This window comes from Chlamydomonas reinhardtii, chromosome 9, assembly GCF_000002595.2.
Source record: "Chlamydomonas reinhardtii strain CC-503 cw92 mt+ chromosome 9, whole genome shotgun sequence".
Taxonomy (NCBI): Eukaryota; Viridiplantae; Chlorophyta; class Chlorophyceae; order Chlamydomonadales; family Chlamydomonadaceae; genus Chlamydomonas; species Chlamydomonas reinhardtii.
Genome location: NC_057012.1, coordinates 7604798 through 7631019, shown reverse-complemented (window position 1 = coordinate 7631019; position 26222 = coordinate 7604798). Strand labels below are relative to the sequence as shown.

At 61.5% G+C, this 26222-nt stretch overlaps 4 protein-coding genes across 6 annotated transcripts; 1 reads left to right on the top strand and 3 right to left on the bottom strand.

The window, feature by feature from the left end:
• Window positions 1-12: 12 nt before the first annotated feature.
• On the top strand, window positions 13-8252 carry CHLRE_09g414900v5 (uncharacterized protein). The gene is made up of 25 exons (XM_043066359.1): window positions 13-127; window positions 207-309; window positions 597-625; window positions 804-921; window positions 1077-1168; window positions 1267-1336; window positions 1457-1599; window positions 2086-2189; window positions 2522-2594; window positions 2685-2855; window positions 3373-3470; window positions 3878-3936; window positions 4074-4125; window positions 4240-4302; window positions 4588-4634; window positions 4818-4890; window positions 5010-5083; window positions 5322-5497; window positions 5642-5665; window positions 5870-6006; window positions 6159-6219; window positions 6385-6501; window positions 6775-6873; window positions 6983-7050; window positions 7196-8252. Exons 1-25 carry the CDS (start codon window positions 71-73, stop codon window positions 7560-7562), a joined length of 2475 nt encoding a protein of 824 aa, XP_042921655.1. The 5' UTR covers window positions 13-70; the 3' UTR covers window positions 7563-8252.
• Window positions 8253-9805: 1553 nt separating this feature from the next.
• CHLRE_09g414850v5 (uncharacterized protein) lies at window positions 9806-15162 on the bottom strand. Of its 2 annotated transcripts, XM_043066357.1 has the most exons (9): window positions 15063-15162; window positions 14890-14911; window positions 14554-14793; window positions 14314-14454; window positions 14007-14213; window positions 13543-13799; window positions 13236-13442; window positions 12760-12964; window positions 9806-10872 (listed from the first exon to the last, which is right to left on the bottom strand). In XM_043066357.1, the coding sequence occupies exons 1-9, from the start codon at window positions 15065-15067 to the stop codon at window positions 10726-10728; spliced, it is 1431 nt and encodes a 476-aa protein (XP_042921653.1). In that variant the 5' UTR covers window positions 15068-15162; the 3' UTR covers window positions 9806-10725. The 2 variants fall into 2 exon arrangements, with proteins under 2 accessions (XP_042921653.1, XP_042921654.1); XM_043066358.1 differs by lacking the exon at window positions 15063-15162 and having other exon boundaries at window positions 14899-15012.
• On the bottom strand, window positions 15061-19582 carry CHLRE_09g414800v5 (uncharacterized protein). 2 transcript variants are annotated; one of them, XM_043066356.1, is made up of 12 exons: window positions 19275-19582; window positions 19054-19143; window positions 18728-18871; window positions 18258-18538; window positions 17855-18004; window positions 17605-17691; window positions 17389-17461; window positions 17149-17230; window positions 16617-16973; window positions 16252-16383; window positions 15939-16031; window positions 15061-15784 (listed from the first exon to the last, which is right to left on the bottom strand). In XM_043066356.1, the coding sequence occupies exons 1-12, from the start codon at window positions 19442-19444 to the stop codon at window positions 15608-15610; spliced, it is 1836 nt and encodes a 611-aa protein (XP_042921652.1). In that variant the 5' UTR covers window positions 19445-19582; the 3' UTR covers window positions 15061-15607. The 2 variants fall into 2 exon arrangements, with proteins under 2 accessions (XP_042921652.1, XP_042921651.1); XM_043066355.1 differs by having other exon boundaries at window positions 15211-15784.
• Window positions 19583-19630: 48 nt separating this feature from the next.
• CHLRE_09g414750v5 (uncharacterized protein) lies at window positions 19631-26182 on the bottom strand. Its single transcript, XM_043066354.1, has 20 exons — window positions 25755-26182; window positions 25507-25599; window positions 25301-25408; window positions 24444-24607; window positions 24275-24315; window positions 23700-23911; window positions 23472-23599; window positions 23273-23347; window positions 22960-23172; window positions 22669-22813; window positions 22014-22168; window positions 21823-21849; window positions 21609-21717; window positions 21334-21412; window positions 21224-21247; window positions 21063-21112; window positions 20822-20948; window positions 20311-20408; window positions 20044-20168; window positions 19631-19964 (listed from the first exon to the last, which is right to left on the bottom strand). The coding sequence occupies exons 1-20, from the start codon at window positions 25800-25802 to the stop codon at window positions 19751-19753; spliced, it is 2235 nt and encodes a 744-aa protein (XP_042921650.1). The 5' UTR covers window positions 25803-26182; the 3' UTR covers window positions 19631-19750.
• Window positions 26183-26222: the final 40 nt, after the last annotated feature.

The following is a 26222-nucleotide window of genomic DNA, read 5'->3' as shown; positions in this document are numbered from 1 at the left end:
GATAATATGCTACGTTATTCGCAAGTCAGAAGCGTGGAATCGGTCAGAGGCTCGCATTGAGTACCCATTAATGCAAGACCTCGAGAAGTACCCGAGCTGGCAAACAGTAGTCAAGGAGAAGCAGAAGGTGTGCATAAGCTGGCACCAATCTATGGCTTTCCTATCAGCGCCGGCTTGCCGCCCACCCCACTCGCTGTCCCCCGCAGGTGTACCACACGGGAGCACCTCAACACGCTTTAAATGCCAGCGTGCTTCAGGGCACCGATGGGGGCCTGTTTGAGTTTGTGATGATAGAAAGCCTCAAAGCAGGTGTGCTAGTCGGCCCATACGGTCTCCTGGTTTATGGGACACCAGGGCGCGTAGAACAGGCGCGGCGGCGGCACAACCCATCTTAGACGTGAACCCAGTAGAGCGGGGACCGCAGCAAGGACTGGGGCCGAATAGGAGCTAAAAATGATGCTTCTTCAATACAGATGTTTGTGATGGGGCTTGGGTGGAAAGGATAAGCCTGCCGCTACTTGTCGCCAGGGGGGGGGGGGCGCATCACGGTGACGATGCGCTGCACGTAGTCACGTTTCACCTGTTGCTGCCTACAGTTTGTGAGGGACATGTCTGCAAGCGGAAGGTGTGTGCTCTAGCACGCGGTAGCTGGTGCCGTGATTTTGCAAACTCGGTAAGCGGTGAGACTGATGAGAGGCCTGATGGATAAGATTGCTAGTGTCCCTGTCCATGAGTATCCCAGCGCAACCCCCAAGGCCTTGCGTGTTTGCGGTGCTGCTGTGGCACTGTTGGCCTGCTAGGAGCCGGTTCCCTGGAAGCCCGCTCCCCGCGGTGACAAGGAATGCCCCGCCACCAAGTACGGCGCATGCAACGGCGTCGGCGTGTGCCAGCACGACTTCGGGTTATGCATGTGCCAGGCGGGTAAGAGCGGGTGCGGAAACCAGGGGGGGAGTGCCTGGTGGGCCGACCTCAAACATCCACAAAAGAGACACGTCCTAATATCCACAGGCGCTTGCACATGCAGCTGACAATCCACCCGCGGGCCAACGCCCAATGATGCCGTCCTTTCCGTGTAGGATGGAAGGGGCCGGACTGCGGCGTGCGCGACCCGCGGCCCTGCACCCACCGGTTCCGCCTGCCCTCCGACGCCAACCAGACGGTGCCAATGGTGAGTGCCCCTGGATGTCTCAGCTCGAACAAGTGCGCTGCATTGCGCTACGCATCCCGCTCCTGGTTAACTTGCAAGTACTTTGGCCCTGATGGCAGAGCCATGTGGGCCCGGATGGCCGCGACCGCAACTGGTCGGTGCCAGGGTGGACGGCATCACGGTGTGCAGGTGGGTCACACGTGTCGTCGGCTCGCCGTGGTCACCCATGCCCGCATTCGCCATTCAACGGCTGACAGCGCTCCGCACGTCTGTGTGTGTGATCCGCATGGCCCACTCTTCGGGACACAGGCTACTGCGATGAGGATTACGGCTTGTGCTACTGCCCGCCTGACACGCGGCTGGGGAGGGTTCCAGCGGCGCAGGGGTCGGCGCCTTACACGCCGCCCATCAAGATAGGGCGGGTGGTGGGCGACACCTGCAAGCCGTCAAGGGTGAGCAGTCAGCCTTGGGCGGGGGGGGGGGTTGCAAATACCAGCCCAAACTAAACCAAAACCAACGTGAACGAGCGGAGTGCAGGCAGAGGTGTTAGTTGCAAGCGATAATACTTATGGGATGTGGGCGGAGGCGTCGTGGAGCAGCAGGGCGAGCGGCGCCGGCGAGAAATGTCGCCGCCCGGGCTTGGTGACGCGCACAACAGCACAAGACAGGCACGCGGACGCGACAAGCAAAACCCACGAGTTACCTCGCGACCAGGAAAGCAGCCCCGACGCCAGGCAGGGAGCGTCGGGCCAGGAGCGCGACATGTGGGAAAGGGGCAAGGCAAAAATCGGAAGGGCAGGGCACAGTGAAAGGGCCGAGGGGGGAGCCTCGTGGGCACGCTGGACAGTCTTCGGCCGGTTAGCACGCAAACCACAGGGCCCGAATGTTATGCCTTGTTCTTTACGCCCTGCCTAAACGGACGTTGTCTTTGCCCTCAGGACCCGGCGAATGGCAACGCAAAGGCGACGTGGGGCTCAACCGACCCCGACCTCATTTTCGGGGTGGGGGGCTGGTGTGACAACGAGACCCACCCCACACGCGAGTAAGTTTGTTGCAGGCTCGCCGGCTAAGGGTGCTGGAACCAAGCCAGGGAAGCCGTGTGGCCTTGTGCGGCGGAGCTGGATGCTCATGACTGGCTCACTGCATTCCGTATGCATACGGTTTCCTTCGTGTGGTGCGTGCCACCAGCCCAATTACAGCGCAGTCCCGCTTAAATCAATCGCATTCTTGAATGCCCAGATGTACTAGTAGGCGCCCGCCGTGCCACCAGGCGCCTAAACGTGTATCTGGAACCGGATGGGTGTCCCCGGGCTGGTTCTGGGAATTGCCTAAGTTGGGCCTGCAACCAGCTAGCCCCTCTTGTGCACACAACAGATGCGGCTGCCTCGTCGATGGAGTGGAGGGCTACACCTGCTCCGTGATAACCGACATCTTCTGCCTCAACCAGGTGCGATGCCCTCTTCATTGTGCAGCTCACGCGCCCCGTACAGCAGAGCGGCCGCTTCGTATTTATGCACACTGCCCTTCCCCCGTGCAGTGCTCGGGGCACGGCGACTGCCTGTACGGCTACTGCAAGTGCCACGAGGGCTGGTACGGCATGGACTGCGCACGTCGGAGAGCGTCCTCTGCGCCCATACCTAAAGCCGCGTTCGAGGACGCGTTTCCAAAACACCACCAGGGTGTTGTGTCATTCCCAGCCGCCGCACGGGTAAGGCAGCAGTGGGAGGAACCTGCGGGCCCCGAGCGGCCCTCAATGCGGTGGTTTCCATGCATTGCGTCGCGTTACAAGTTGTGAGGGCGGCTCCGCCGCCGGAGAGGGTACCTGCAAGCAGAGAACTGCGGTCTTTGTGCGGGGTTGGGAGGGCGAGCCCGAAGCGCCGTGTGGCCACGCAGAGATAGAGTGTAGCCAGGGACGACAGCATCAGTACTGACAGAACGAAATTCGCAAAGTAGCGAGCGCGACACCGCGCTCCGCTACTTGACCGGCCCACCGCCCATGCCGCGCATGGGCCCCAAACAACACATACACACACGCCACGCCCCTTCGGGGTCCACAACCGTGCACACTCCGAGCGCCGGAAACCTTGGTTTCCGACAACTCGCTGCCCTCGAGCGGAAACCATTAGTTACTGCCATACGTACGGTGCACGTCTCCTGCAGCGGGCCGGAGCCGCTTGCCCGCCCACCATGCTCGTTTCGCCGCCCCCTCCCTGGTTGCGGTGCAGGACCCTCCACCGGCGCCCACCCGCAAGCGGCCACTGATCTACATGTATGACCTTGACCCGCTGTTTAACACACGGATGCTGCAGTACCGGCTGGTCAGGTGTGCGTGCGTGCTATCCGAAACCCAATAAAAACTAAGTCGGGGCACAACTGGTAGGCCGCAAAGCGTTGCCCAAGCCGGCGCAAGTGTCACGCAAGAAGAGCGCCAGACATCAGAGAAGGGGAGGGGTCAGAATGAGGATTGCGTAATAGCGTGGAAATGCGTGGCCCCATTGGTTACACAGCAAAGCCAGGGGTGCAGCATAACTGTAGTGCCTTGCAACCATGCCGCCATGTGAATGACGCGCGGCGGCATAGTATATACCGTAGCGTGCATCGTATGCATGCGTAGGTTGAGATGTGCGGGTGCTTCCTGTACGCAGCCACCCTGTGCTGCAACGCCATGCGCTGCCACTCACAACTAACCCCAGGCTGTCCTACCTGGACCTGCATCACGCCGGCCCGCAGGACGTCGTGCCTGCACCGCATGTTCAGGGCCGACAACAGCTCCACCTTCGTAACACACGGTGCGCTGGTGTACACGGTCTTGCGCCCCTGGGAAGCTAGGGGGATGTTGCTTCCAGGGCGCCGTGCGCTTGTAGACAAGGTCATATCGTCTGCGCCCACACGCCTTTCAATTCGCTCTGGTGCTTCATGTGTGCAGGCTACAGCATTGAGACCTACTTTATTGAGCTGCTGATGACCAGCGGCCACAGGTGCGCGCCGCTCGCAGCTCCGCACAAGCTGCTGTGCGTGTGTGTTTGTTTAGTGGCCGATTGGTAGCACGCACGTCACACGTGTACATCAGCTGCCTCGCTCCCCGCGCACAGGACGTATGACCCCGAGGAGGCCGACTTCTTCTTCGTACCGCTGCTGGTCACCTGCTACTTCTGGTGCGCCGCGTGCTTGGCTGGTGTCTCATATGAGGGCAGCAGGCGGCACCTCAGTGCCTCATATGACAAGATAATGTGGTTCCCCTCGCATGGGAGAAGTGGGCTGCGCCCACGCCACGTCTCTAGTCTGAGGCCGCAAGCGTCTAACTCATCTCCGAGACATAGTCGGGGTCTGTTCATACAGGCACCGCCCGCCATGTGTCCAGTCACGTCCAGCTATCAAGCACTCAGTGCCTCACCTGAAAGCGATTATATGCTAACCATCCACGGCGCCCCTGCCCTCAGGCCAGTTCTGGGCTGGTCGGACCATCCGTGGTTCGGCATGCCGCTGGGTGAGCGAGTCATAGAAGTGTTGCGATGCTATGCAACAAGTGTGACTTTGCGAGCTTATCGATGGGCAACTTGGAAGCTTTCATGGGCTCTGGTAAAGCGGCTGACGGCGCATGAAAGCCCGTAACACTTCCCGCCAATACGTCCCGCTGCTCTCCCGGCGCTGCCCTTATTCCCTCCCGCAGCCATCGTGCGGCCCCACCAGGGCGCCTTCATGTACAGGGACGCCAAGCGCTGGATCCAGAAAACCTACCCCTGGTACGGACTGGCGGTCCCCATACATCATGAAAGACTCCCACGACACACAAGGTTATCGCACACCATATGCATCGCAGCATTACACCCTGGGATGAGTGTTTGCTCAATGGGCGTGGCAGGTGGGACCGGCGCGGTGGCAAGGACCACATATGGATGACGGCTCATGATGAGGGCGCTTGCTGGCTACCCACAGGTATGTTCGCAGTCGTGATGTCGGGTAATGGGTGCGGTCAATCCCACAACGACTCATGGGCGTTACACGTTCATGTCGCATGGCCGCCTTACGACGGTTCGGGCCCTGCAATCGCAAGCCGTGTGTGTCCAGTGGTAACGGCCACCCGGTCCGCTTTGCCTGCCACAGCCCACATTGGCTGGCCCTCCGTGTTGCTGATCACCGTGTGTGCACCGGCCCGGCCCGTTCCGGGCAACAGAGATATACAATACCTCCATCATCCTGACGCACTGGGGCCGCATGGACGACATTCACGTGAGTGGCACCGCCTGGGGCTACGACAACTACTCGGCGCCGCTGCAGGCCTGGCCGCCGCACGTGGAGGGCGACTGGCGAGACATCTACGACGGACACCCCTGCTACACACCCGGCAAGGTGCGGCACGGGTGTCAGCCGCTGGCTTGGGTAGCCATGTAGCAGCTGGGGGCGGTGTGCCGTGCGGTGCCAACGACGACAGACGGGCGAGGTACAAGCAGTGCTCTGCTTCAGTGATGCCTGCTTTTTTACACCTCTGCGCAGGACCTGGTAATCCCCCTTTTCAAGGTGTGTGTGTCAACAACGCGCGATGCACGACGGACCATCCAGGGGTTGTTACCGTCCGACCCATATGTTGCCCGTTAGCGTGTGGTGCGGTCGGCGGCACCATCAACCTGTCAGCATTGGCCCGGCCAACCCACCTAGACTCTGTAGAAAGAATGCTAACCATATGCTTGTGGCCCTCCGAACGCATTGATAACAATGACACAGCCACCCGGTCATTACGCCCACTCGCCGCTACTGGGCGCACCGCCGCTGCAACGCGACATCCTGCTGTACTTGCGTGGAGACACCGGGCCGTACCGGGCGCACTGGTATAGCCGCGGCATCCGCCAGCGGCTGGCCAAGTGAGTGGCTGTGGCTGTTGGCCTTGATGCCGTAAGCGGCGCAGACGGGCGGTACTGAAAGTGCACGACAGCCAGGGCCCATGCTGGGCGTATCCAGTGGGCAGCCATACTTTCATGCTCTGCCATACCCACCTAACCCACCCACGCCCCAGGCTGGCATACATGCACGACTGGGCGGAGGAGCACCGCATATTCGTGGGCGAACAGTTCATGGTAAGTGCGGGCGGTTCAGGCACGGGTATGCATGTTCAAGGAATACCGTAATGCATGGTGCGTGGTGCGGGCACTCTCAATTCCAGCTTGTCACGACTACTGCACAGGAGCTGCAGCCCAGTACGGGGTGAGGTGTTTGTACTGCCTTCTTGCCTGCACATGCAGATCCCCGGCACCTACTCGGAGCACCTGGCCCGGTCCATCTTCTGCGTGGTCGCCCCGGGAGACGGCTACAGCGGGAGAGGCGAGGACGCCGTGCTGCACGGCTGCATCCCACTGATTGTGAGTCTTGAGCGTGTGAGGCAGAGCAGCCACATCGGCCAGAGGTCGCCCCTGATGCCGGGCGCCCCCTCCCATGGGTGCACCCAGCACATGATCTTTGTAAATGGGGAGGGGGTTTGAACTGACACGTACGGCTATGGCAACGTCGTAGAGAGGTGGGGGTGCAGCGTAAAGTATTGAAGCTGTGCCGCCAGCCCATGTCATCTGCCATCACGCACTGGCCACAAGACTTATTACCGCACACGTGTGGCGTGCCTGCCTGCTACACCGCAGATCATGGACGGCGTGCACGCAGTGTTTGAAAGCATTATCGACTGGAGTGCCTTCTCCATCCGCATCGCCGAGAGCGCCGTGAACGAGCAGTTGCCGCAGGTACCTTACTAGAGAGTGTGCGTTGTCCTGGAGCCGAGGCATGCTGACAAGCTGGCTCCACTCACCGACTGCGCATGCTCTCCCCACCATCGCTCCGCCCTACCCACAGTTCCTCAAGTCCATCTCGCCGGCCCAGATTGAGCTGATGCAGCGCAAGATCGCCATGGTGTGGCACAGGTGCGCACAGCGTTGCCGCAAGCAACCGAATCTCTTGTTTCGCCAGGAGGCTGCTGTCCCGCTGTCGGCCCACCGGCGCCCTGCTCTCCTTCATTCATGCGGCACCACTCCTGACAAGCTACTCTTGCCATGTTGACGCCAACAGGTTTGCCTACGCTACGGGACCGATGATGCAAGACACCTTGGGCGCCACGTACGCTGCCAACCGTGTGTTGCGCCGCCACGTGAGGAACCTGCTGCCAGTAAACGCCGTGGAGGTCGACACACGGCACACGCTGGACACAGTGCGGCGGCTCACACGTGGCGGCGTGCTACCCGCGCCGGCCTGGCTTGGCTTAGATAAGGTGCAGGGGCAGAATGGCACGGGGTTGGCGTGGCAGGGACAACCTGATGGCGAGTGGCTGGGGCCGTTGGGGCACCCGCAGCGGGCGTACCGGCGCTTCCCCGTGCTGAATGATGCATGGCACACAATCCTGGCCTGGCTGCACTCACGCATCCCCTCCACGCGCTGAATGTTCGTGCAATTGATTTACTTGATGTGAACATGGCGGGGGTAGGAAACGAAGTGCCGGACACCATGCCCCGGAATCCCTCGGGACCCCCATTATTCAAGGGGGCGACCGAACCCCTTAGGGACAAAACCTTGTTGTTTAGGGCTCAAAGACCCTTAACCAGATACAAATGGGGTGCCAATCGACTCGTCTTGACGAGCGCCATCACGCTGTGCCATAGGCGGTCCTGTTCTGCTGAGACTTCAGTCACACCATCGTGACCCAGCCCACCCCGTGTTTAACTCTCTTTCCATGTGATGTATGGCAGCCTTGCCAAACATGGATTCATGCGCACTAGCGCTTGAGAGCCTCGCCTAGTTGCATCGAATGTGGGGACGTGTGCCGACATGTCGACGTCAGGATGGGCAAATTAGCCCTCCCACGCTCTGTATGAACATACTACTGCATAACATGCAGATTCAATCCTCGTGGTGCTGCGTTTGGCCCCTATGCCTGCATGTGGGGCGCTTCCCGAGACCTTGTGGTTGCATGTGGGGCGTCGACCTTTGCGTGCGGGGCAGGTCCTGGAGCATGGTGATCGTTAGTTGATTGGCGTGAGCGATGGCGCGGTGTTTCCGCAGTGGCGGCATTTAGAACAGGTGCGTGGAGGGGGCGAATAGGCCGGGACTTGTGCAGGATGAGCGTCCACAGTGTGCGTGGCTACAGTGTCCACCTTGGTCCACCGCAGTCCATCAGGGCCACCGCAGTAGTGGCCACCAACAACAGGCGAAGCAACACCGCACTCACAGAACAGAGCAAGATACAGACGCAAAAGGACAGAGCAGGAAGAAGGCAAGAAAGGGCAAAAAAAACCCAGCAACCAAGCCCTAACCACCGCGAGCACGGGAACCTCCGCACGCAGGTGCGCACACAGCAGAGCGCAGGCACACCCGCAACAACACACCGCAAACCGGGTCCTAGCCAGGGAACACAGGCAGCTGCTGCCGGGCCGCCACACCCGCGCACCGTACCAAGCGGCCGCGCGCACGGACTCCACACCAAAGCAGACCGTCTACCGCACGGGAAGCACCGCCGGCGCAGGGCCCAACGCAGGCACACCACGCACCAACACGCCGCCAAACCGAGTCAGCAGACTACTAGAGGGGCCGCACCCAGAGCGCCTGCAACAACTCCGCGTCCGCGCGCGTCGCGACCTCTAGCAGCTGCGGCACCAGGCCCCGTGGGCACACTGTGGGAGGGCCACTCACGGGGCAACAGTCCACCACCCATTCCCGCTCCCAGGCACAGAAGTCACCACGGAGGGACCTCAGTATCAGAGCGCGCCCAGAGCCACGACAGCACACCGCGTACTGATCACTTGCATCCCAAAGCGCCTGCTGCAGGACCGCCTCAAAGGTGACGCCAGGGCTGGGGGCCTCATCACGGTCAGCCAGCAGGGCCGTGACTTCCGCTGCGGACAGGACGGTCCCGTAGTCGCCCTCGCCACCATCCACACCAGGGCCCGAGCCCACCTCAGCCGCCCAAGTGCCACCGCCGGGCTCGCCACCACGCACCACCACCAAGCGGGCCTCCTGTAGCCATGGCTGCAGAGAGCTGCTCGCCCGCCCAGCAGCGCCGTCAGCCCCTCCAGCCACCGAAGGCGACTGCCGCCGCGCGCCCAGCCGGTGGCAGCAGGTAGCCAGCCCGCAGGCCCCTTGCCCGTGGCCCGAACGGCGCGGGTGTCCGCGCGCTTGGCGGCAGGGGCCTCATCGAGGCCGTCGGCCTCCGGAGGGACACGCCGCCCACGGATCCACCAGCATGGCGCCGAGCCTGCCGGCATCACCAGGAGGCGTTGGAAGTGGTGGCGCCGTCGGGAGCAGCGGTGGCGCCGGAAGCGGCGGCGGCAGTGGAAGCGGTGGCGCCGGGGGAAGCAGCGGCGCCGGCGGTGGAAGCGGCGGCGGCGGCGGCGGAAGCGCAGGCACCACAGCCGCCGCCGGCAGCGGCTCGGGCAGCGCCGGTGCCACGGCTATTTACCTTTTTGAACCTTGCCCAGTGCGCTGGCGGGTGAGGCGAAGACGGACGTCCCTTGTGCGGCAGCAGCGCCGGTGCGGACGCGGGTGCCGGGCGGCGGCTGCGCCGCGATGACGGGTAGGTCGGGTGACGGGAGCCGTGAGGACGGCCGCGGCCGTTGGGTTGCGGGGCGCCTGCGGCCGCGGCCGCCGCGACCGCCGCGAGACTGAGTGGCGCGCACTGCTGTACACTGCTGTGTTGCACACTTACACTCTATTTGTTGTCTGATCATGACTGGCATACGCACCTTCCGGCGCTGCAGGTTTGGGACAGGCTTGCGGGGTAGAGGCTCCAGAGCCGAAGAGCAACACACAGCGATACAAGTTCACCAGCCCGGCTAGACATTTGGCGGCCAACACGGTCCCAATCAATCGGCTTTTACCAGAGCCTGGGCCGTCTGTCCTTGGCCGTGTGCGCGCACTGGCCGTACTTACACCAAATAACATGAAAGGAAAGCCCACAACGTGCGCTTGAAGTGGAGTGCGGGGTGTGGGCCCCCCGCCGCGGGCCAGCAGCATTCTGCTCTGTTCATACCCGCGCGCGGCTCTTTCTTGCCATGGCTCTGTCACTAGGGGAAGATTCAGGTGTTTGTGCGCCTCACATTACCACCTACCGCTTACGATACCACCTATCACCTGACATACCACCGACGATCTGTACCACCTGAAGGGTAACAGCTTGGACCACAACACGCCGCCGTTAACCGCAACTACCGTAACGCACAGCTGCACCCTACGGGACTTGCCAACCTGCCTTACCACTGTCCCATCGCACAACTACCGTAACGCACAACCCAGGGGTGCGGGGTGGCCAACTCGCCCCATGTGATTGGCAACGGCCGGCAACCGCCCCCAATTCCCAGTTGCGACCAGGCCACATGGCCCCACCACACATGCCTGGACCTCGTCTGAGCCAACTAGCCTCCATCCATTCGCACCACGTTACGCATGTACCACGTTTCTATGCGTGGTTGTTGACAGCATACTGATTGCAGACATGCAGAGCAGCTTTGACGCGAGCTAGCTCAGAACAGGTCCACATACATGCACAGCGTTGCGCGCCTCAGACCCTGCACGCGCACGCCATGCCTTCTCGGTCGTGCCGCGCCTCCTCATCACTTCTTCGTGTACAGCAGCTCGGCGTTCTTCTTGGCGTTCACAATGTCGGGGAACGCTAACGTGAGCTCCTTGGTGCCGTACAGGATGTTGTCCACGCACTCCACGCCCAGCATCAGGCTGTGGTCCTGGTTGGCCACCTCGTACTGTCGCAACACACACAGGGGGCAGTTGGACGGGGCTTTAGGTACCGGTTCGGCGATACATTTAACCAAAACATGGGCGCGCACTCGTTCTGTTTCTCTTCCCAAAGACACACACACTGTCTTCGCGCTATGTTTTCCTTGTGCTTTTACACACACACATACACACACACACACACACACACACACACACACACACATATGGTCGCCCGTGGGGTTACAGGCTTATCGCGGGTAAGTATGACTACCTGGGTGACGGCAACCACGCGACGCTCGGTAAATTGGTAGGTATCAGTAAGTAACTCCGGCGTCGTCTGGGCGGGCTGTCGTTTCGTTTTTTAACAGACACACACACACACACACACACACACACACACACACACACACACACACACACACACACACACACACACACACACACACACTGGCGCCATCATGCGACCGTGACCGCTCCCGTGGAGCCCGCCACGCCTCGGCGCCCCCTGCCGATCTGCGGACCTCTGGACGTCCAGCCCAGGCACCGCACTATTAGGGGGGTGTTTGGGTTGTCTGAGTGCACGTGTGTGGGGGGTTTGTTGTACTTGCTTGTGGTTCTGTCGGTGTGAGCCTTCGCGCGGCCCGGGCTGGTGGGGTGTGTGGGTGTGCGGTCCTGGCTGTTGGGCGGGTGCCGTAGCCGATCCGGGTGTCGGGGGCGGCTCATTTAGGGCTCCCGCCGGTCTGTGGGGGTGTCTCCTGTGGTCTGCGGTTTGTGAGGGTTTGCTCGTTGGTGGGCGTGTGTCCGGGAGCGTGGGCCTTGTCGCTGCGCCTTGGGCTGGGGTCTCGTGTGGTCGCCGTTGCGCGCACCGCTGTAACGCCGTGGTCTGCCACCCTGCCTATCCCGCACCCCAAGCCTGCCCCAATCACCGACGCGGCCACTGCGGCCGCGAGCATGCCTAGCCTCGGTGCCGCCATGGAGTGGGGAGCGGGAGGCCAGCTCCCGCCAGCCCATGGCGTCACACGCACACACACCAGCCTGTGTCTGACACATGCGCGCACATGCGGGATACGGGTTATGCACGGGTTCGGGGGTGACGGGCACACGCCCTTTTCTGCCAGCTGCGTCAGCCAGGCCCAGCGTCTCTGCAACTGCCGCCCACCATACGCCCCATGCAGTCGGGCGCTATTTGCAGCCGCGCGACCCCAGACTCGTTCCCTTTCACGGGCATAGTTAGAGGGCGGGCTTTGGGATGCGTGTTATTAGGACATTAGATAGCTTGCTTGCTGCACGCCGCCCTCTTCCACCGCTGCCATTTCACATGTCCGTGACACTTCTGTGCTGCCGCCCAATGCCTTTCCATTCCCACGCTTATAGGTGAGGTCGACTACGACCAGCGGGCGGGAATTCGGGAATTAGCCGTGCTGGGTAAACGCTGTTTAGCGCGCGGAGCGCGCGTTGTTTAGGGTGCGGAGCATGGACGCATACAGGTGCATCGCGGGGACAGGCCGAATGGTCGCCCGTGGGGTTACAGGCTTATCGCGGGTAGGTATGACTACCTGGGTGACGGCAACCACGCAACGCTCGGTAAATTTGGTAGGTATCGGTAAGTAACTCCGGCGTCGTCTGGGCGGGCTGTCGTTTCGTTTTTAACACACACACACACACACACACACACACACACACACACACACACACACACACATACACACACACACACGTACATACATACACACACGCGCACACACATACGCTTACACAAACACACGGTACAGAGCAGGCAGTATGCCGTGACAGCAGGGTAACACGCACGTTTTCCCAACTAAGCTAACGCCTCTATCTTCCCGGCTGCCCTTGCTGCCCGCACATGAAAGGGGCTTCACGCATGCGGCCAACATACGGCACCCATTTCCCACCTTGTAGCTGCCGAAGCGGCCGCGGCTCCAGATGTTGTGCTGCTGCAGCCAGGGCAGCGCCTTGTCCAGCACCTCGTCACGGCCCAGCGAGGGCGTGGGGTAGCCGTGCTCGATGCGGCGGTGGTAGATGGACACCACCTCGTCGCCCGCCTGCATCAGCTGCGTGTTGATGGCGCCGACCAGCGTGTCGCGCACGACGTCCGACCTGCAACACCGCCCGGAGGTACAGCATGATTAGCTTGGGACGGGTGGGAGGCACCGGGAAGGAAGGCCGGAGAGACGGGTGGGAGGTAGAGGGGAGGAAGGCTGGAGGAACGCTGCTGGCAGAGACACGGTCCCAGAGGTATGGATGAGGACACCATGAGGAACAGGACTGATTATTGGGGTGTGCGTTGGGGCAGGTGGGCAGGTGGGGCAACCCTCCCTGTTACCAGAGTGTTGATGTGGACACCATCGTCAGGCCCTACTACGCTCACCAGGTGCCGGCGGCGCCGCCCAGCTTGACCTGCTCCTGGTTGATGGGCTTGTAATTGGACTCGCTGACCTCGAACATCAGCGACCAGTAGGGGCCGGCCTTGGCCTCGCCGCTCTCCGGGTCGCTGCCGTCACCCTTGCACAGGGTGGGCAGCTTGGCGTCGTCCGCGGGGCAATTGAGCTTGGCGTAGTTGGAGAACACCGTGCAACTGCAAGCGGATGCAGGGTATACCGTCAGCGCTGTCGTAGAAACGTGCGGCAAGTTCATAGTTGCAATCTCAAGCTGACTAGGGCCCGCAGACAACGCACCGGTAAAAGGGGCAGTTGCTCTCGGGGAAGTACAGCCAGCACTTGGTGCCATGCGGGCACTCGCCGCGGATGCCGAAGCCGATGATGTGCGACGAGCTGTGCTGCAGGCCCTTGGCCCACTCCTCCTTGCCCAGCCAGGACAGGGTGATGTCCAGGGGCAGGGTAGACACCAGGGAGTCGTACTGGTACACGTGGCCGCTGTCCAGGGTCACGGTCTTGGCGTCCTTGTCAATGGACACCACCTTCTGGCCATAGCGCTGCATGCGGACGTCAAAGAGACACGGGCGGGTGGGCGGGAAGCCGGACTGCAGTCAGACACCATGACACGGGACCCAGCAGCACAGCAGTGCCTGGATACGTACGGCTGTGGGTAGCCTCGAGGTACCGTAAGGACGCCCTCTCGCTGGCCCAGACAAGCGAGATGCAACCACTGCTGGCCCTGGCACACAGCGTAAGCCACTTGCCTGCCGCTCGGCCGGCAGCAGCTTAGCAACACCCTTCCAGATCGCGCCAGTGCCGCCCGAGGTGGGGAAGCGGAACACGGCATTGGGGCCCCAGCCGGCGTCCTCCTTGTTGTTGATGACGTTGGCAATGGCGCGGTCCACGTCCACGGTGGCCACGCGCTCGCCCAGCCAGTTGCATTGCATCAGGTTGGTGGGGATGGCCCACACCTGCACATGCACGCACGTGTTAGAGCTTTGCAGTCCCCGGGCAGACTGCCGGTAAGCACCTCAGGTCAAACCTGGAGGCGGCCCGTGCGCATCATCGCACCTTGAAGTTGTAGGGCCGCATGAACAGGTCGGCGATGCCGGGACCCATCACGCGCAGGATCCATTCGTCGAAGTTCTTGGGGCGGCCCTGGGCCACCGTGTTCGACACCTTGGCCTCCACCAGCCCCGTCAAGCACTTGATCTGCGGCACACGGAAACAGTGCAGGGGTGTCATGCACTGATAGTGTGCATGACCGCCGTAATTGCCCGGCTACCTCCGCAGCAGTCTTTGCACACCTACCTGGTCCTCCTTAGGCAGCGCGCTGATGTTGTTCTGGAAGGGGTAGGCCACCCACCGGTCACGCATCCACACGTACGACACGCGCTGCAGCGTGTTCCAAGCATCGGGGCCACCACCCAAGGCCGTGTCCAGCAGCTGGTCAAAGTACTCCCAGTGGCTGAAGATCACATGGCCTCCCATGTCGAAAAGGAAGCCCTCAGGCGTCACATCCGTGCACGCCAGGCCGCCTGCTTCGGGCGCCTGTTTGTGTGGGTGGTGCCAGCCATAGTCAGAACTACGATCCGGGGCGGGGGGGGGGGGGGGGGGGGGCATGGACAGGCGGTTGGTGGGTGGGGCAGACTGCACTTCGTGGCGTTTGCTGCTGAACAACGTGAATATGGCTGTCATATAGCTTTGACTCTTAACAGGGCCCGTATAGCAACGTTGGAAACGCTCTGCAACAGTCGTTGATCGGAAACGCGCTCTTGGTCTCCACGTTATCTCCCGGCAGTGAAATGGTCCAAGCTTACTGCATCTATAAGAAGCCAGTCTTGGTGGCAATGCTGTGCCAAGCGCGTCGCAGCACCCAGACCCGTTGGGCCTGCTCCGACGATAAGCACTCCAACCTGAGCAATCGATGATGCGTTATGTGTTTGGTCAAAATTACAGGTCCCGCGCGGCTATCACTCGCAACTCGTCGACCTACTTTCTCGGTTGGCATCTCCACTGCAAAACTTTTAACTCGCGAAGCAAAAAACTAAGCTGGTGTCTCTGGAATTATAGCGAGCAAGCCGTTGCAGGTTCGAGCCGTCGCAGTCCACAGAACACCTCTGAACCCATGCCATTGCGACTTCTGCCTTAGCAAGGCCACGTGCCCATGCCCGTGCCCATGCCCATGCCCATGCCCATGCAACAAAGGGGTCCAGCTTCCCTGTTGTTGTCGGTAACCGCCCGGTTCATCGGCAGAGCGTAGCGCCAAGGATGGGGGCTCTTGAAACATGGACTGTATCACGCCGTGCCCACACTTGTGCACTACACGCCAGCACCAGTTGTCCTTTGATGCACTTTAATATCCTCACAGGGGCTTCCCCTCCAGAAAGCTCCGGGCCAGCTTGGCTGCGCGCGCCGGCTGCACGTAGGGCACCATGTGCCCAGCGCCGCGCACCGTGGCGAAGGTGAGGCCCTGCGCGTACTCCACCACATAGCCGCCCACCTGACCCCCCGCCGTCCACGGCCGCCACGGGGACTTCTCCTGCGAGGCGAAGGCGAGCGTGACATGCATCAGAAGGGTAGCATGGGGCCGACGAGGTGGCGCACGAATGCACCCATGTGTGCCCCGTTACAGCGCACGGAACCGTGGCGGCGTACCCACCTCCCTCATCCCGCCCTCCCCCCCTCAGCCGCACCTTGAGCCGCAGTGACGCCACCCAGCGCCGTGTGCCCACCACCGGCACAATGCCGTCCACGTCGCCGCTGAACACCAACATGCGCAGGCCAGCCTGCACGTGTGTGCGTCGGTGTACACAGCGCACGGCCCGGCTTCAGAATGACAAGATACACACGGTAGCAGGACGAGCGGCGGTGGGGCAGGGGCGGACCTTCCGTCCTTCTGACACGGGCAATGGTATCCCTTTACAGGCATGTATGTTTTGTACTCGGGCCCATCGCTAGCCGCCAAAACTTCAGTCGGTCTGAGCCCCTGCGCCACTCTGCACCCACCGTGAGCAGCTTCTGGTAGGTGGGCAGCATGGAGGCCAGCAGGTCCTCGCGGCTGTACACGATGGAGCGCGTGCAGTCCGTCCACCGCCACGGCAGCTTCACGGTCTGGTTGGCGTGAAGCGCCGCCTGGACCTGTGAACCACCGAGTGAAAGCAGAACGCGCGGCAGTGCAGAAGGGCCAAGAATGATGCCGAGATGGCTCAGGCAGACCTCGCGCGTACAAACAAATTGCGCACACAGTTACAGTTGCAGTGACAGCCGCGAAACCTCAGACGCAAGGCAAGTCCGTCTGCGCGCCCATAGATATTGAGAGATATTGTTTGACTCTTGGCACTGCGCTACAAAACCCTCTCCCCCGCTCCTACCTCGGGAAGGTTGAGGTAGGCCTCCGCCTCGTCGTCCACGCACGGGTCGTAGCCCGGGTCCGCGCCGTCGCCACTGGCCCCCAGCGGCCCCGCACTTACTGCGGCTTCAGCCGCCTGCTGCTGCTGTTGCTGCTGCCATCTCCGCCGCGCCGCGCGGTATGAGAGCGGCTTAGACGTTCCGGCAATGTGGATGGCGGTGTGCATGTTACTAGCGGCGCTGCCGCCATTCCTGAGTGCAGCAGTCGCGGCAGTAGCAGACAGGGCGGCAGCATTGGCCAGGCGGCGACGGGCGCCACCCTCCTCCTGCTGGTGCTGCTCCTGCTCGCCGCCGCCCAGCGCCCAGCTCAGCGCCTCGACCTGCAGTGTCGGGCCGGGTCGTGCACGGGCATGCAACTTACATACAGGCATTGACTGTGCACCCTCTGCCGTGGTGCCTGATGCTCTCACAGAAGTTGACTAGTCCACTGCCTGCAGAAGCTGCAGAAGCGCAATGTGCGTACTGGCTTTGCACATTACAAGCCCTGGGCCCCACCTGGCGCCTCAGACCCCGGGGCTCGGTGCACATGTCGGCATAGATCTCGTAGATGTTGATGTTGCCCAGCTCGTCAAATGCCCTGTGCACAGTGTGCCTCTTGTCAGCACTTCACCACAGAGCTAGACACTGCGCTCATTTATGGGCGTCACGCTTTACATATCCCCACTGATGCATTTCACCCGTTAACCCGCAGTGTGCTCGGCTCCGTATCCTGCCGGCACAGCCTCACATACCCACTTGTTACAGAAGTCGTCGCACAGTTCGTCGCGCGTCTCCGCGTTGGCGTGCGCCGGGTGCGGGTCCAGGGGCCCTGTGAAGGAGTGCCGGCGTTGCCAAATGTCAACCCACGACCGCTCTGGCTCCTGACAATACTGCACAGGGAGTCAGCCATCATTTACCATCTCTTGCCATCACGTGCCCGTGCTGCAGCAGTAGTGCTAGGATGCCGCTCACCAATGCGCGTGAAGTTGCAGTTGGCGCGGATGCCCTGTGCCGTCTGGTCGCTCACCAGCGCGTGAGACCACCAATAGTCCACCGCGCCTGGGGAGGAGGGGTTTATGAAACGGTGGCACCGGGCCGGCAAAACTGGAAGCCGGTCAGGCGGAGAAAGGCGGAGCAGCGGCGCGGGTGGCCGCGGCCGCTACCAGCAATTGTTGCCACTAGCACCGGGTGCCAGGTATCAGCCGCTGCCGCACGCACGCACCCAGGTTGTCTATGGCGGCGTCGGTCCAGGGGTTGCCCACCAGGAAGCCCTGCAGGTTGATGCGCGGCTCGCCAGTGGCGGCGGCCGCCTTGTTGCCGTCCACAATGTCGGCGGCCAGGTTGGGAACGTAGTGGCCCGCGTAGCTCTCGCCTGGAGGGAAGGCGACAGCGCGAAAACGGTAAGGCGGGTGGGGGCGCGCACGCCCTTGGTGGCTGCACTGCGCACATCCCATTGGGGCCGCGCCAGTCGAGATTGAGAACCACGCGTGGACATGAGTGTAGACAGCGCTGCCCTCCACCTAAGCACGCGCGTGCTACTGCTGATTAAAGTGCCAAGTCCCCGCTGGGTAGTGTACGTCCTTGTACCCACGTACGGCGGCGGGGGCGTGCAGCGCCACACCTACCCGAGATGTAGAAGGGCGTGTCACGGAACCTAGGGAAGCGCTCCAGGAAGCCCAACAGGAATTGGCGCGAGTCGGCCGCCGTGCGCGCATCGCCCACAATGGCGTCTGCGGAGCTGTTGGAGTAGGAGAAGCCCACAAACGCGGGGCTCTCGATCCACAGCACGGAGGCGAAGGCGTTCCAGGCGTGTGGGTTGGCCTCAAGGCTGCGGCCGCCCGGCTGCGGGTAGAACGGCCCCAGCTCCGTCATAAAGCCGCCGCCCAGAGAGGAGCAGCCGGGGCCGCTGTGAAGAGAAGGGAACAGGCGCGGTCCATAACTTCAGCAAGGCCAGCTATCCCATGTGCAGCACGTCTTCAGGTGAGTGATCGCAACCATTTGCGCGCAGCGGTCCGCACAACCCATCACCCAGCGCCGGCCATTCCCCTGTGCACCAGATCGCCCATGGCCTCAATCAACAGACACAAGTCCGCACCCGTTCAGCCACAGCAGCAGAGGCTTTGTGGCGGCCCCGGCTCCCTCGCGGCCTGCTCGTCCTGCCGCTGCGGGCGGCTCGTCCACGGCCTCCGCCAGCACGTAGAACAGCGCCCGGCCCGCCTCCTCGTCCACCGTCACATACCTATATGGCAGGAGGGGCAGGGCCGCGGCTACTAGTTTTCGCTGCAATTCTGATGCAGTCATTCCTATGCGCTGCTGGCATGCGCAGAACGACGGGTATCAAAAAGCAGACGTGGGTTCGTGCCCATAATCACCGGAATACACCCCCGTCGAAGTGCAGCTCTGGTTGGCCCAGTTGCTCACCCCGCGAACAGGTTGAAGTCGTCCACTGACCCCCACCCCGGTAGGTGCGGCACCAGGTCGTCCAGGGCCGCCTCGCTGTACTCGTCCGGCCTGCGGAACGGCCGAAGAGGGTAGGCCGCAGGACCAAACAAACTCAGTGTTGCACGTTCACCAGATCACCCCAGACCCGTCATTCCATGACGCATCACCAGACAGACACCGTTACACACGAGCAAGCTGACCTCGCGCGGAGAGCCTCAAGGCGCGCGGCAATTTGCTTATGCGCCGGCACCCCGCCTTGTGGCTGTGAGACGTCTTTCAAAGCATTCAGTCGGGCAGCTCTGGCAGAGCCCAGGGCCAGCAAGCCCAGCGCCAGCAGAAACATTGTAGAAGCAGAGAGCCGAAAAGCCATTTTTCTTGAATTGCGTCCCTGCACCACCTGGCTCGACCGCAAAGGTCTATTTCTCGTTTGTACTTAATGAGTAGCACCGCTGTTTGGGATGCAAAATGGCCTCGTCCTTTCCGTTTGGGCGCGTTCGCGTCGGAATTGGTACAATGCATCAACAATTCATGAATGGAACAGTTGCCACACCGCGATGTGTCTTGGAAAAGAAGAACCCTAGTCCGATGCACGCTGTGTGCGCTACCGCCCAGCCTCCTACCCTCCGCCGCTCTCCTCCCCCCCGCGCGCCTCCACATCATTTCAACGACCGCCTATTCACCGGGTGTAAGGGATCCTTGAATACAGCCACTGCAGGATGGTCCCAAATGCATCATCCACGCTTGGATCGCCCTTGAACGCGCGCGGCAGGGGCACGCGTGAAGGCAATGTGGCGTTTGCGGTAGCCGCGCCGGGTCCCAGCGCCTTTTTGTTCGCCTCCGTCACGCGAACAAGCTCATTCGCAAGACCAGGCAAGGAGGTGTAGCGGAACCTGTATCAGGTTGGGTAGGGAAATGTACATGACATGGTAGCGAAGCTGGCTCTCCTGAAGTTGGACCACCCAGACGTACCTGTGCCACACGTGCCCCAGGTGCGCCTGCATGGAACGAATTTTGCGCTCGGGAACGGCTTGCAGGATCTCCAGAATACGTGGTACATCCTTTTGTGCGATGCGGATGGAGAAAGTATCCACGTCCTGTACGGCCGTACATGCAGCGAGGCGCAAGGGCAAATACGCAGTTGGGAACCCCACAGCGGCACATGAAGAGTGAAATTCGCAATCAGCCATCCATACGACGAGTCCACAAGCCCGCGCGGGAAGCACAAGTCCAACGCACTAGAAGGGACTCGAAAACGACGTGAACTTCGTCAATGATGATGACGGGGATGCAACCGTGAAGCATGGCGTCCTCCATGCGCCCCGACCAGCCGTCACCTGCACACGGGCAACAAACGCAATGCACTCCTCAGCCCACTTTTCCCTTGCGAGGGGAAACTACCTTTCTTGTCTCCTCATGCAGCGCTTTCACGTAGGCTGCCGACTGGCTGGGCCGGTATGTGCTGCAAGCTTAATACGGTAGGCCACTCCAACTGTGCCATCTCCGCCACGGCCTTGCGCGCGGCTATAGAGTCCCAGCGGTCGCGGTCTCGCAGCACTCCAGCACCCAATCCACTACGGCGCGTTTGCGCCGACTGCTGGTGTCGGCCAGAAACCAACCGGGGCTGCTTACGGCTGCGTTATTTTGAAGGCTGCACAAACCCGCTGGCTTGAACCAACCCGAGAGCCCCACACAAACACGAGAGCTACACACAGGTCGACGTAGTGAACATTTTTTTAATTCAGCTCACCTGCCGCCACGAGGCAGAATATGGCGCGGCTGAGCATGTCGCTGTAGTCGCCCGGCACGTCGCTGCGGCCCCCGATCAGGAACTTGTGCTTGGTGGCCCAGTCGCCCTCCTTTGCTAGCTTGTAGATCTGTGGTGGTGTGTGGCCCAGCCGGGGTGAGTGGGTAAAGCATTGCAGCAACGGAATGCCAAAACAGCACCTGGCATCCAGCACACACCATCCACGTTCGTTGGCGGCACTCACCCCTTGCCGTACGCCCCGGCTATACGGCGGAAACCTGCCCTTGCCCACATCTGCAGTGTGGCAACATGGCAACGCTTAGTAGGTGCCAAGACAACAGCCACCGGTGGTCGACGTGCGGCAGGAACAGCAAGAGATGTTACTTGCTTGCACAGAGTGCTCACCTCCCTTGAAGTAGAAGGACACATCTGCAAAGCAGGCATGGGCAGGAAGCATGGTCAGGTTTACGTCTCCCTGGCCTGTGGCTGCCTAGCACTTAACGAGCAGCACCCACCTCGTTCGCGTGTCGGGTTTCCAACCAGGCCGCTTTTGTGGTAGTGCTCGGGCCGCTTGAAGGAGGGAATGACCAGGTCCTGCGCAAGAGAGGTTGGAATCTTGCGCGTCAGCGATGATGAACTTTGCTCCCAGCGTGCACGCGACAAGTCCGGGTAAGCACGGGCCTCAGATTTCCTGTGGTATGCCGCCATCTCCCCAGCCCCCTTACCCCTGCACACACACGCGCGCACGATTAGCCGCGCGCACTCGTCCTACTTTCCCGATAACACGCACTTTTTGGGGGTTGTAGCAGGGATGGCCCTGGATGTGGACCAGGTACCCCTCAGGCTGGTTGACGGACTTGAACTCCTTGTTGTAGTTGTCCTCGGGAAGGCCGTGAGACCTACGGGGTGCGCGGGCAGTGCAAGGCCGTGTGGGCGGCCATGAGGCCGAGGAGCAGGCGGCATAATGGATGGCCCGACTGCAGAGGCGCGCTGTTAGGACTTACTTGTGGTTGAGCTCCATGCGCCCCCAGCTGCGACAAAAAGGTTTTAAAGGACGGCTTCAGGTCAGTCAACCCTGTAAACAGCGGGCTCCCTTTGCGGGGGTTTCCTCTTGCTACCGGTATCGTGCAGACAGAACACTCCTTGCGCTGCTACAGATGGGGCTGCTGGGCACGACAGGTGGCTTGTCACTCACTGCGTCAGCCAAACCGAGTTGTTGAGGACCGTGGGAGCCCAGCAGGCCCCCTCATCGTGCGTCCACGTCCAAATATGGTCCCGGCCCTGGCGCCGCTTCCAGAAGGGGTAGTTGGTGTCGATCCAGGTGTGCACCTCCCGGATGAAATTGATCATCTGGCGAGGCCGTGCGCCTGCTTGCAGAAGTGAGCGGTGGTGTTGGTATCGTGGGGAACAGGTTGAAGAAAGCAGACCCTCAGTTCAGAAGTTGGTGCCCGGGGTTGGTTGTATGCCCAAGCCCAGCCATTCGGTCCGAGATGTCAAGAGCAGGTGCAACCCCTCGCCCGCCATGGTGCCTGCGCAGCTGCACTTACCTCCAGTGCCGCCAAACCATGGGAAATCCGCCCAACGGCCTGGACGGCAGTAGGTCACACCCGCGGGGTCAGATGACAAGCTCATGACAGTTGCCCGGGCAGCCCATCTAAAGCATTGCATGGAATCATTACTGCAATACACACCAATGGGAAACGGAAGACACGTGGCTTGGTGGGGAACGTAGAAGTAGTCAGCCTGTCATGGTGCCAGCCCAGTGCAGCGCATGAGACGCGTCAACCAGTTACACATTTTGGGTTCTGGCTTCATGGGTACCAGCGTTGTAAGTTCCATCCATGTCGCACCTCTTCCGGGTCAAAGGTGCGGTGCTCGCTGATCAGGAAGCTCTCGTGCAGCAGGGTGTCGACTGCGTACACCCACTCGTCCGTCCACCTGGTGGTGTTGCCCGGGTACAGGTGCTGCCGGTGCACACACCAGGGCGGCGACACCCTGCAGCCACCGGCGCACGCGGGCAGGCAGCCACAGGAGTAGAATGCAGGTAGCCACAGGAGTGGAAGGCAGGCAACCAGGCCAGCCGCATCGCGCCCAGCAGGCCCCCACCAACCACACAAGCCAGCCCTGCACCAGCCGCCCACCTGTACTGCAGGATGCGGGCCTGGTAGAAGGGCTCCAGGTCGTACACGTACACGAGCGGCCGCTTGCGGGTGGGCACCGGCGGCGGCTCCTGCGCTGCCGGCGGCTCGCGCACCACGGACGCCAGCCAGGGCGTGGTGGGGATGCTGCTTGGCAGAAGCGGCAGTCCAGCCTTGCGCCGCGCACAGTCGTGGCCGTAGTAGCCCTCGTCGCAGCTGAGGGGTGCACAACCGAGGTAGGGTGCACACCGTGCTCACGCTTTTGTTTGCACCTTCCATCCTGCGGCCCAGGCCATGACCCTGCTGGCGCACTTACTAGCAGTAGCCCAGGTAGCAGCGGCCATGCCCGCTGCAGGCGCCAGGGCAGAACGACTCCAGCGGCTCGTCACAGCTGCGCGGCACACACGTGGGAGCAATGCAGCAGGGGTTGAGCACACGTCCAGCGATGCGGGGGTGATGGCCTTCTGCCGTTTGGCCTCCAGCCTCGGCGCCCCTGTGGCGCATGAGCCACTCACGTGGGCCCGGCCAGCGCGTCCATGCTGCACACCGCCGCCCACACCGGCTTGCTGACGTTGCAGTATCCTTGCGGGCCGTACACATTGGAGTACGGCTGCCTGCCGAACGCCCACTTGCCGTCCCACGTCTGCACGGCCCCAGCAGGTTCCAGGGAGAGTCAGTCAAGTGGAGCGAGGTACGGCTACTGTGCCACAGCTGGCTTGTCGACAGCTCACACACCAACCCACCTCGTTTGGCGCCATGTACTCGGTGACCAGCGGCCTGCCCACACGAATGGGCGGGGTTCCGGGTGGCGAGCCCGGGGGCGCGGGGATGCGACCGAACTGGTTGGGGCCCTGGCCGTCACAGTAGCAGATGGCGAGGTCGTCGTCACAAATGCCGCCGCATCGGCTGTGGATGTTGGACCACACCGTCCAATTGAGGTCTCGCTTGTCGGGACCTGCTCCATGTTGAATGAAGAGGACCATTGCGTCAACGGGATGAAAACAGGGGGGTACAGGGGGGCTGTGAATACTAGCCCAAACTAAACCAAACCAAGCTGAACTAGCGGAGCACAGGCAGAGGTGTTAAGGGGGGGGGGGTAAGCCGTTCATGGAGAACGGAGTGGACGTCCAATTGGTCGACCAATCACATTGTCCATCATGCCCAAGCCCAGGAGGGAGCAAGAGCTTGAACATATGCACCTCCAATGGTGCGGGTGCCTAACGCGTGTCCTTTGCAACCCCCGCCCCAAAACAATGGCCGCCGCGCCCGTCCCCAGCCACCAACAAGTGCCTGCGATTGCTCACGCGGCGACGCACACCTATGTGGCTGGTGGGGATCTTGCTAGGGTCCTCTGGCTCCCTGCACACAGGCGGACAGCAGCAAAGCAGGTCAGGCGCGCACGGCCACGGTGACGACCGCGACGCGCCGCTACGTATGGTGGAGAGAACACGTTTAGGCCCGCGTGCCGCTGCTTGTTTCCTGCCCACCTCCAGGTACTGGTGCACGGCCGCTTCTGGGGCGTCTTGCAGCCCACGCCCGTCCACCCCGCCGCGCAGTCGCAGTAGCCGGTGTCGTAGTTGCAGCGCCCCACGTTGTTGCAGTTGTCGGGGCACTCCTTGGAGCCGCGAGGAGCAGGCTTCCACAGCACCTCCTGAACACGCGAAGGGGTCCGTGCATGCGAACAGTGCACAAGCAACATGCGGTTGGCGCCAGGTGATGGGCAGCTTGAGCGGAACAGTAGGAATAACTTTAGTGCAAGGTGGACATATACAGTCATACCCAAGCCCCCATACCGTACGTTTATCACCACCCCTGAAAAAACAATTGTTTTCCGACCACTCACCCCTCAACCGTCAAATATTCGCACCACGCACTCTACGGTGCGGCAACTTTACAGAACCACGCAGCCGTGAAAGTGCGTGTGTGTGTACCGTACGAGGGGCGTGTGTCGCTAGCCAACGCAGTGGTTTAACTGCACACTGTCTTTCATGCCATGCGCACTGTAACCGCCACCGCCACCCGCCCCATCCAGCCCCAGCCCCAGCGTAACAGTTGGCGATTTGGCGATTTTCGCGACACGGCACGCCCAATCCGGGTATTCTTGCGCAACCACGCACCCCCCCTTCAGTGCGTGGTATTACGGCTTTTTTTTGGTGAAAACAGTTCATAGTATGCGTGGCGACATGGATTGGGTACGGTAAACAGCCGCCGTCCATGCAGGACGCACGACTACGGTATGCCAACGGAATACAGGCATTGCTGACGTGGTACCCCCGACACTCAGTCTTCAGGCCACGATGCATTCCGCCGACACTGAAGGAATTAAGTTCGATCACGCATTTACCTCTTGCAACAGGAAGTCCTCACACCATTTGCCCTTGGCCGCAGTGCAACGCACAGCCGCGGGTGTCGTTTGCGTAAGGGCAAACTTTCGCTCTCGGCTCAGACGCCCCTACACGGCAGTACATGCCGTGTGCGTTATGCGCCATTTGAAGCGGTAGTGTTGCAGAAGTAAGCGACGGGGGCCCGGGGAAACTAGTGACGACGGACCTGTGAAGACCCGTTGCGGTCGAGGGCCAACCCAGCCGTTTGGCCGTACGCGCCGCTGGCATGCAGCACGACATTGGTAAGGCACAAAGCGGCCTGCAGTAACGTAAGAACGTGGTTACTCAACCGGGGTAATGGGGGGGGCACACGGGGCGCACGGGCACGGCGCACGGGGCTGTCGCTTTGGAGACGGGCGCGCGCAGGACAGGTTCAACCAGAGTCGGCCAGCGAATCTCACTCCCCCGGCTCACCAGTAGTCCGAAGAAATGCCTCCAGCGAGCTCTGTTTCTTGCCGACATTGTCACAAGCTGCGTCCTGAAAGTGTTTCCAACATATTGATGCGTAAAGCTCAGCGTAGAGAGTCCGTAGCTCTCAGCGTAGAGAGCTCGGTCTAGCTCAGCGTACCCTCTAAAATGAAAATAGAAGCTCTGCATACACGGGGCCTGGAGCTGATACAGCCCGTTGGAGTCTAGACTGCTTCGAACTTCGCTAATCGGGCAACATGGCTACCAACTAAGTCATCGGTAACATTGTGAATATCGCAATGGTGAATCACTGAGACCACAGACGTGGTCGCAGATCCCCACTGACTGACACTTGCCGTGCCGAGAAACCGTGTCAGTCCGATAGTCCCCTTTGCACCCCTGGCCCCAGCCCCCGGCTTGAGCGTGGAAATTGGATGCGGAATGCGAGGCGGGAAATAGGCTAGATGTGTAGGG

What these genes read in the sequence shown, in the direction of transcription:
- CHLRE_09g414900v5 (XM_043066359.1), top strand. Translation starts at nt 71, where the DNA reads ATGCAAGACCTCGAGAAGTACCCGAGCTGGCAAACAGTAGTCAAGGAG. An exon ending in GTTATGCATGTGCCAGGCGG is followed by an intron (nt 922 to 1,076) that starts GTAAGAGCGGGT and finishes CTTTCCGTGTAG; the next exon opens with GATGGAAGGGGCCGGACTGC. An exon ending in TGAACGAGCAGTTGCCGCAG is followed by an intron (nt 6,874 to 6,982) that starts GTACCTTACTAG and finishes CCCTACCCACAG; the next exon opens with TTCCTCAAGTCCATCTCGCC.
- CHLRE_09g414850v5 (XM_043066358.1), bottom strand. Translation starts at nt 14,940, where the DNA reads ATGACAGCCATATTCACGTTGTTCAGCAGCAAACGCCACGAA. An exon ending in TGCTGCCGGCCGAGCGGCAG is followed by an intron (nt 13,800 to 14,006) that starts GCAAGTGGCTTA and finishes GTCCGCATGCAG; the next exon opens with CGCTATGGCCAGAAGGTGGT. An exon ending in GGCGGCGCCGCCGGCACCTG is followed by an intron (nt 12,965 to 13,235) that starts GTGAGCGTAGTA and finishes GCGGTGTTGCAG; the next exon opens with GTCGGACGTCGTGCGCGACA.
- CHLRE_09g414800v5 (XM_043066356.1), bottom strand. Translation starts at nt 19,444, where the DNA reads ATGGCTTTTCGGCTCTCTGCTTCTACAATGTTTCTGCTGGCGCTGGGC. An exon ending in CTTGAGGCTCTCCGCGCGAG is followed by an intron (nt 19,144 to 19,274) that starts GTCAGCTTGCTC and finishes GCCGTTCCGCAG; the next exon opens with GCCGGACGAGTACAGCGAGG. An exon ending in CTGCTGCTGTGGCTGAACGG is followed by an intron (nt 18,539 to 18,727) that starts GTGCGGACTTGT and finishes TTCTCTTCACAG; the next exon opens with CGGCCCCGGCTGCTCCTCTC.
- CHLRE_09g414750v5 (XM_043066354.1), bottom strand. Translation starts at nt 25,802, where the DNA reads ATGTCGGCAAGAAACAGAGCTCGCTGGAGGCATTTCTTCGGACTACTG. An exon ending in TGCTACCTGGGCTACTGCTA is followed by an intron (nt 23,173 to 23,272) that starts GTAAGTGCGCCA and finishes TGCACCCCTCAG; the next exon opens with CTGCGACGAGGGCTACTACG. An exon ending in CGCATGGAGCTCAACCACAA is followed by an intron (nt 21,718 to 21,822) that starts GTAAGTCCTAAC and finishes CGCACCCCGTAG; the next exon opens with GTCTCACGGCCTTCCCGAGG.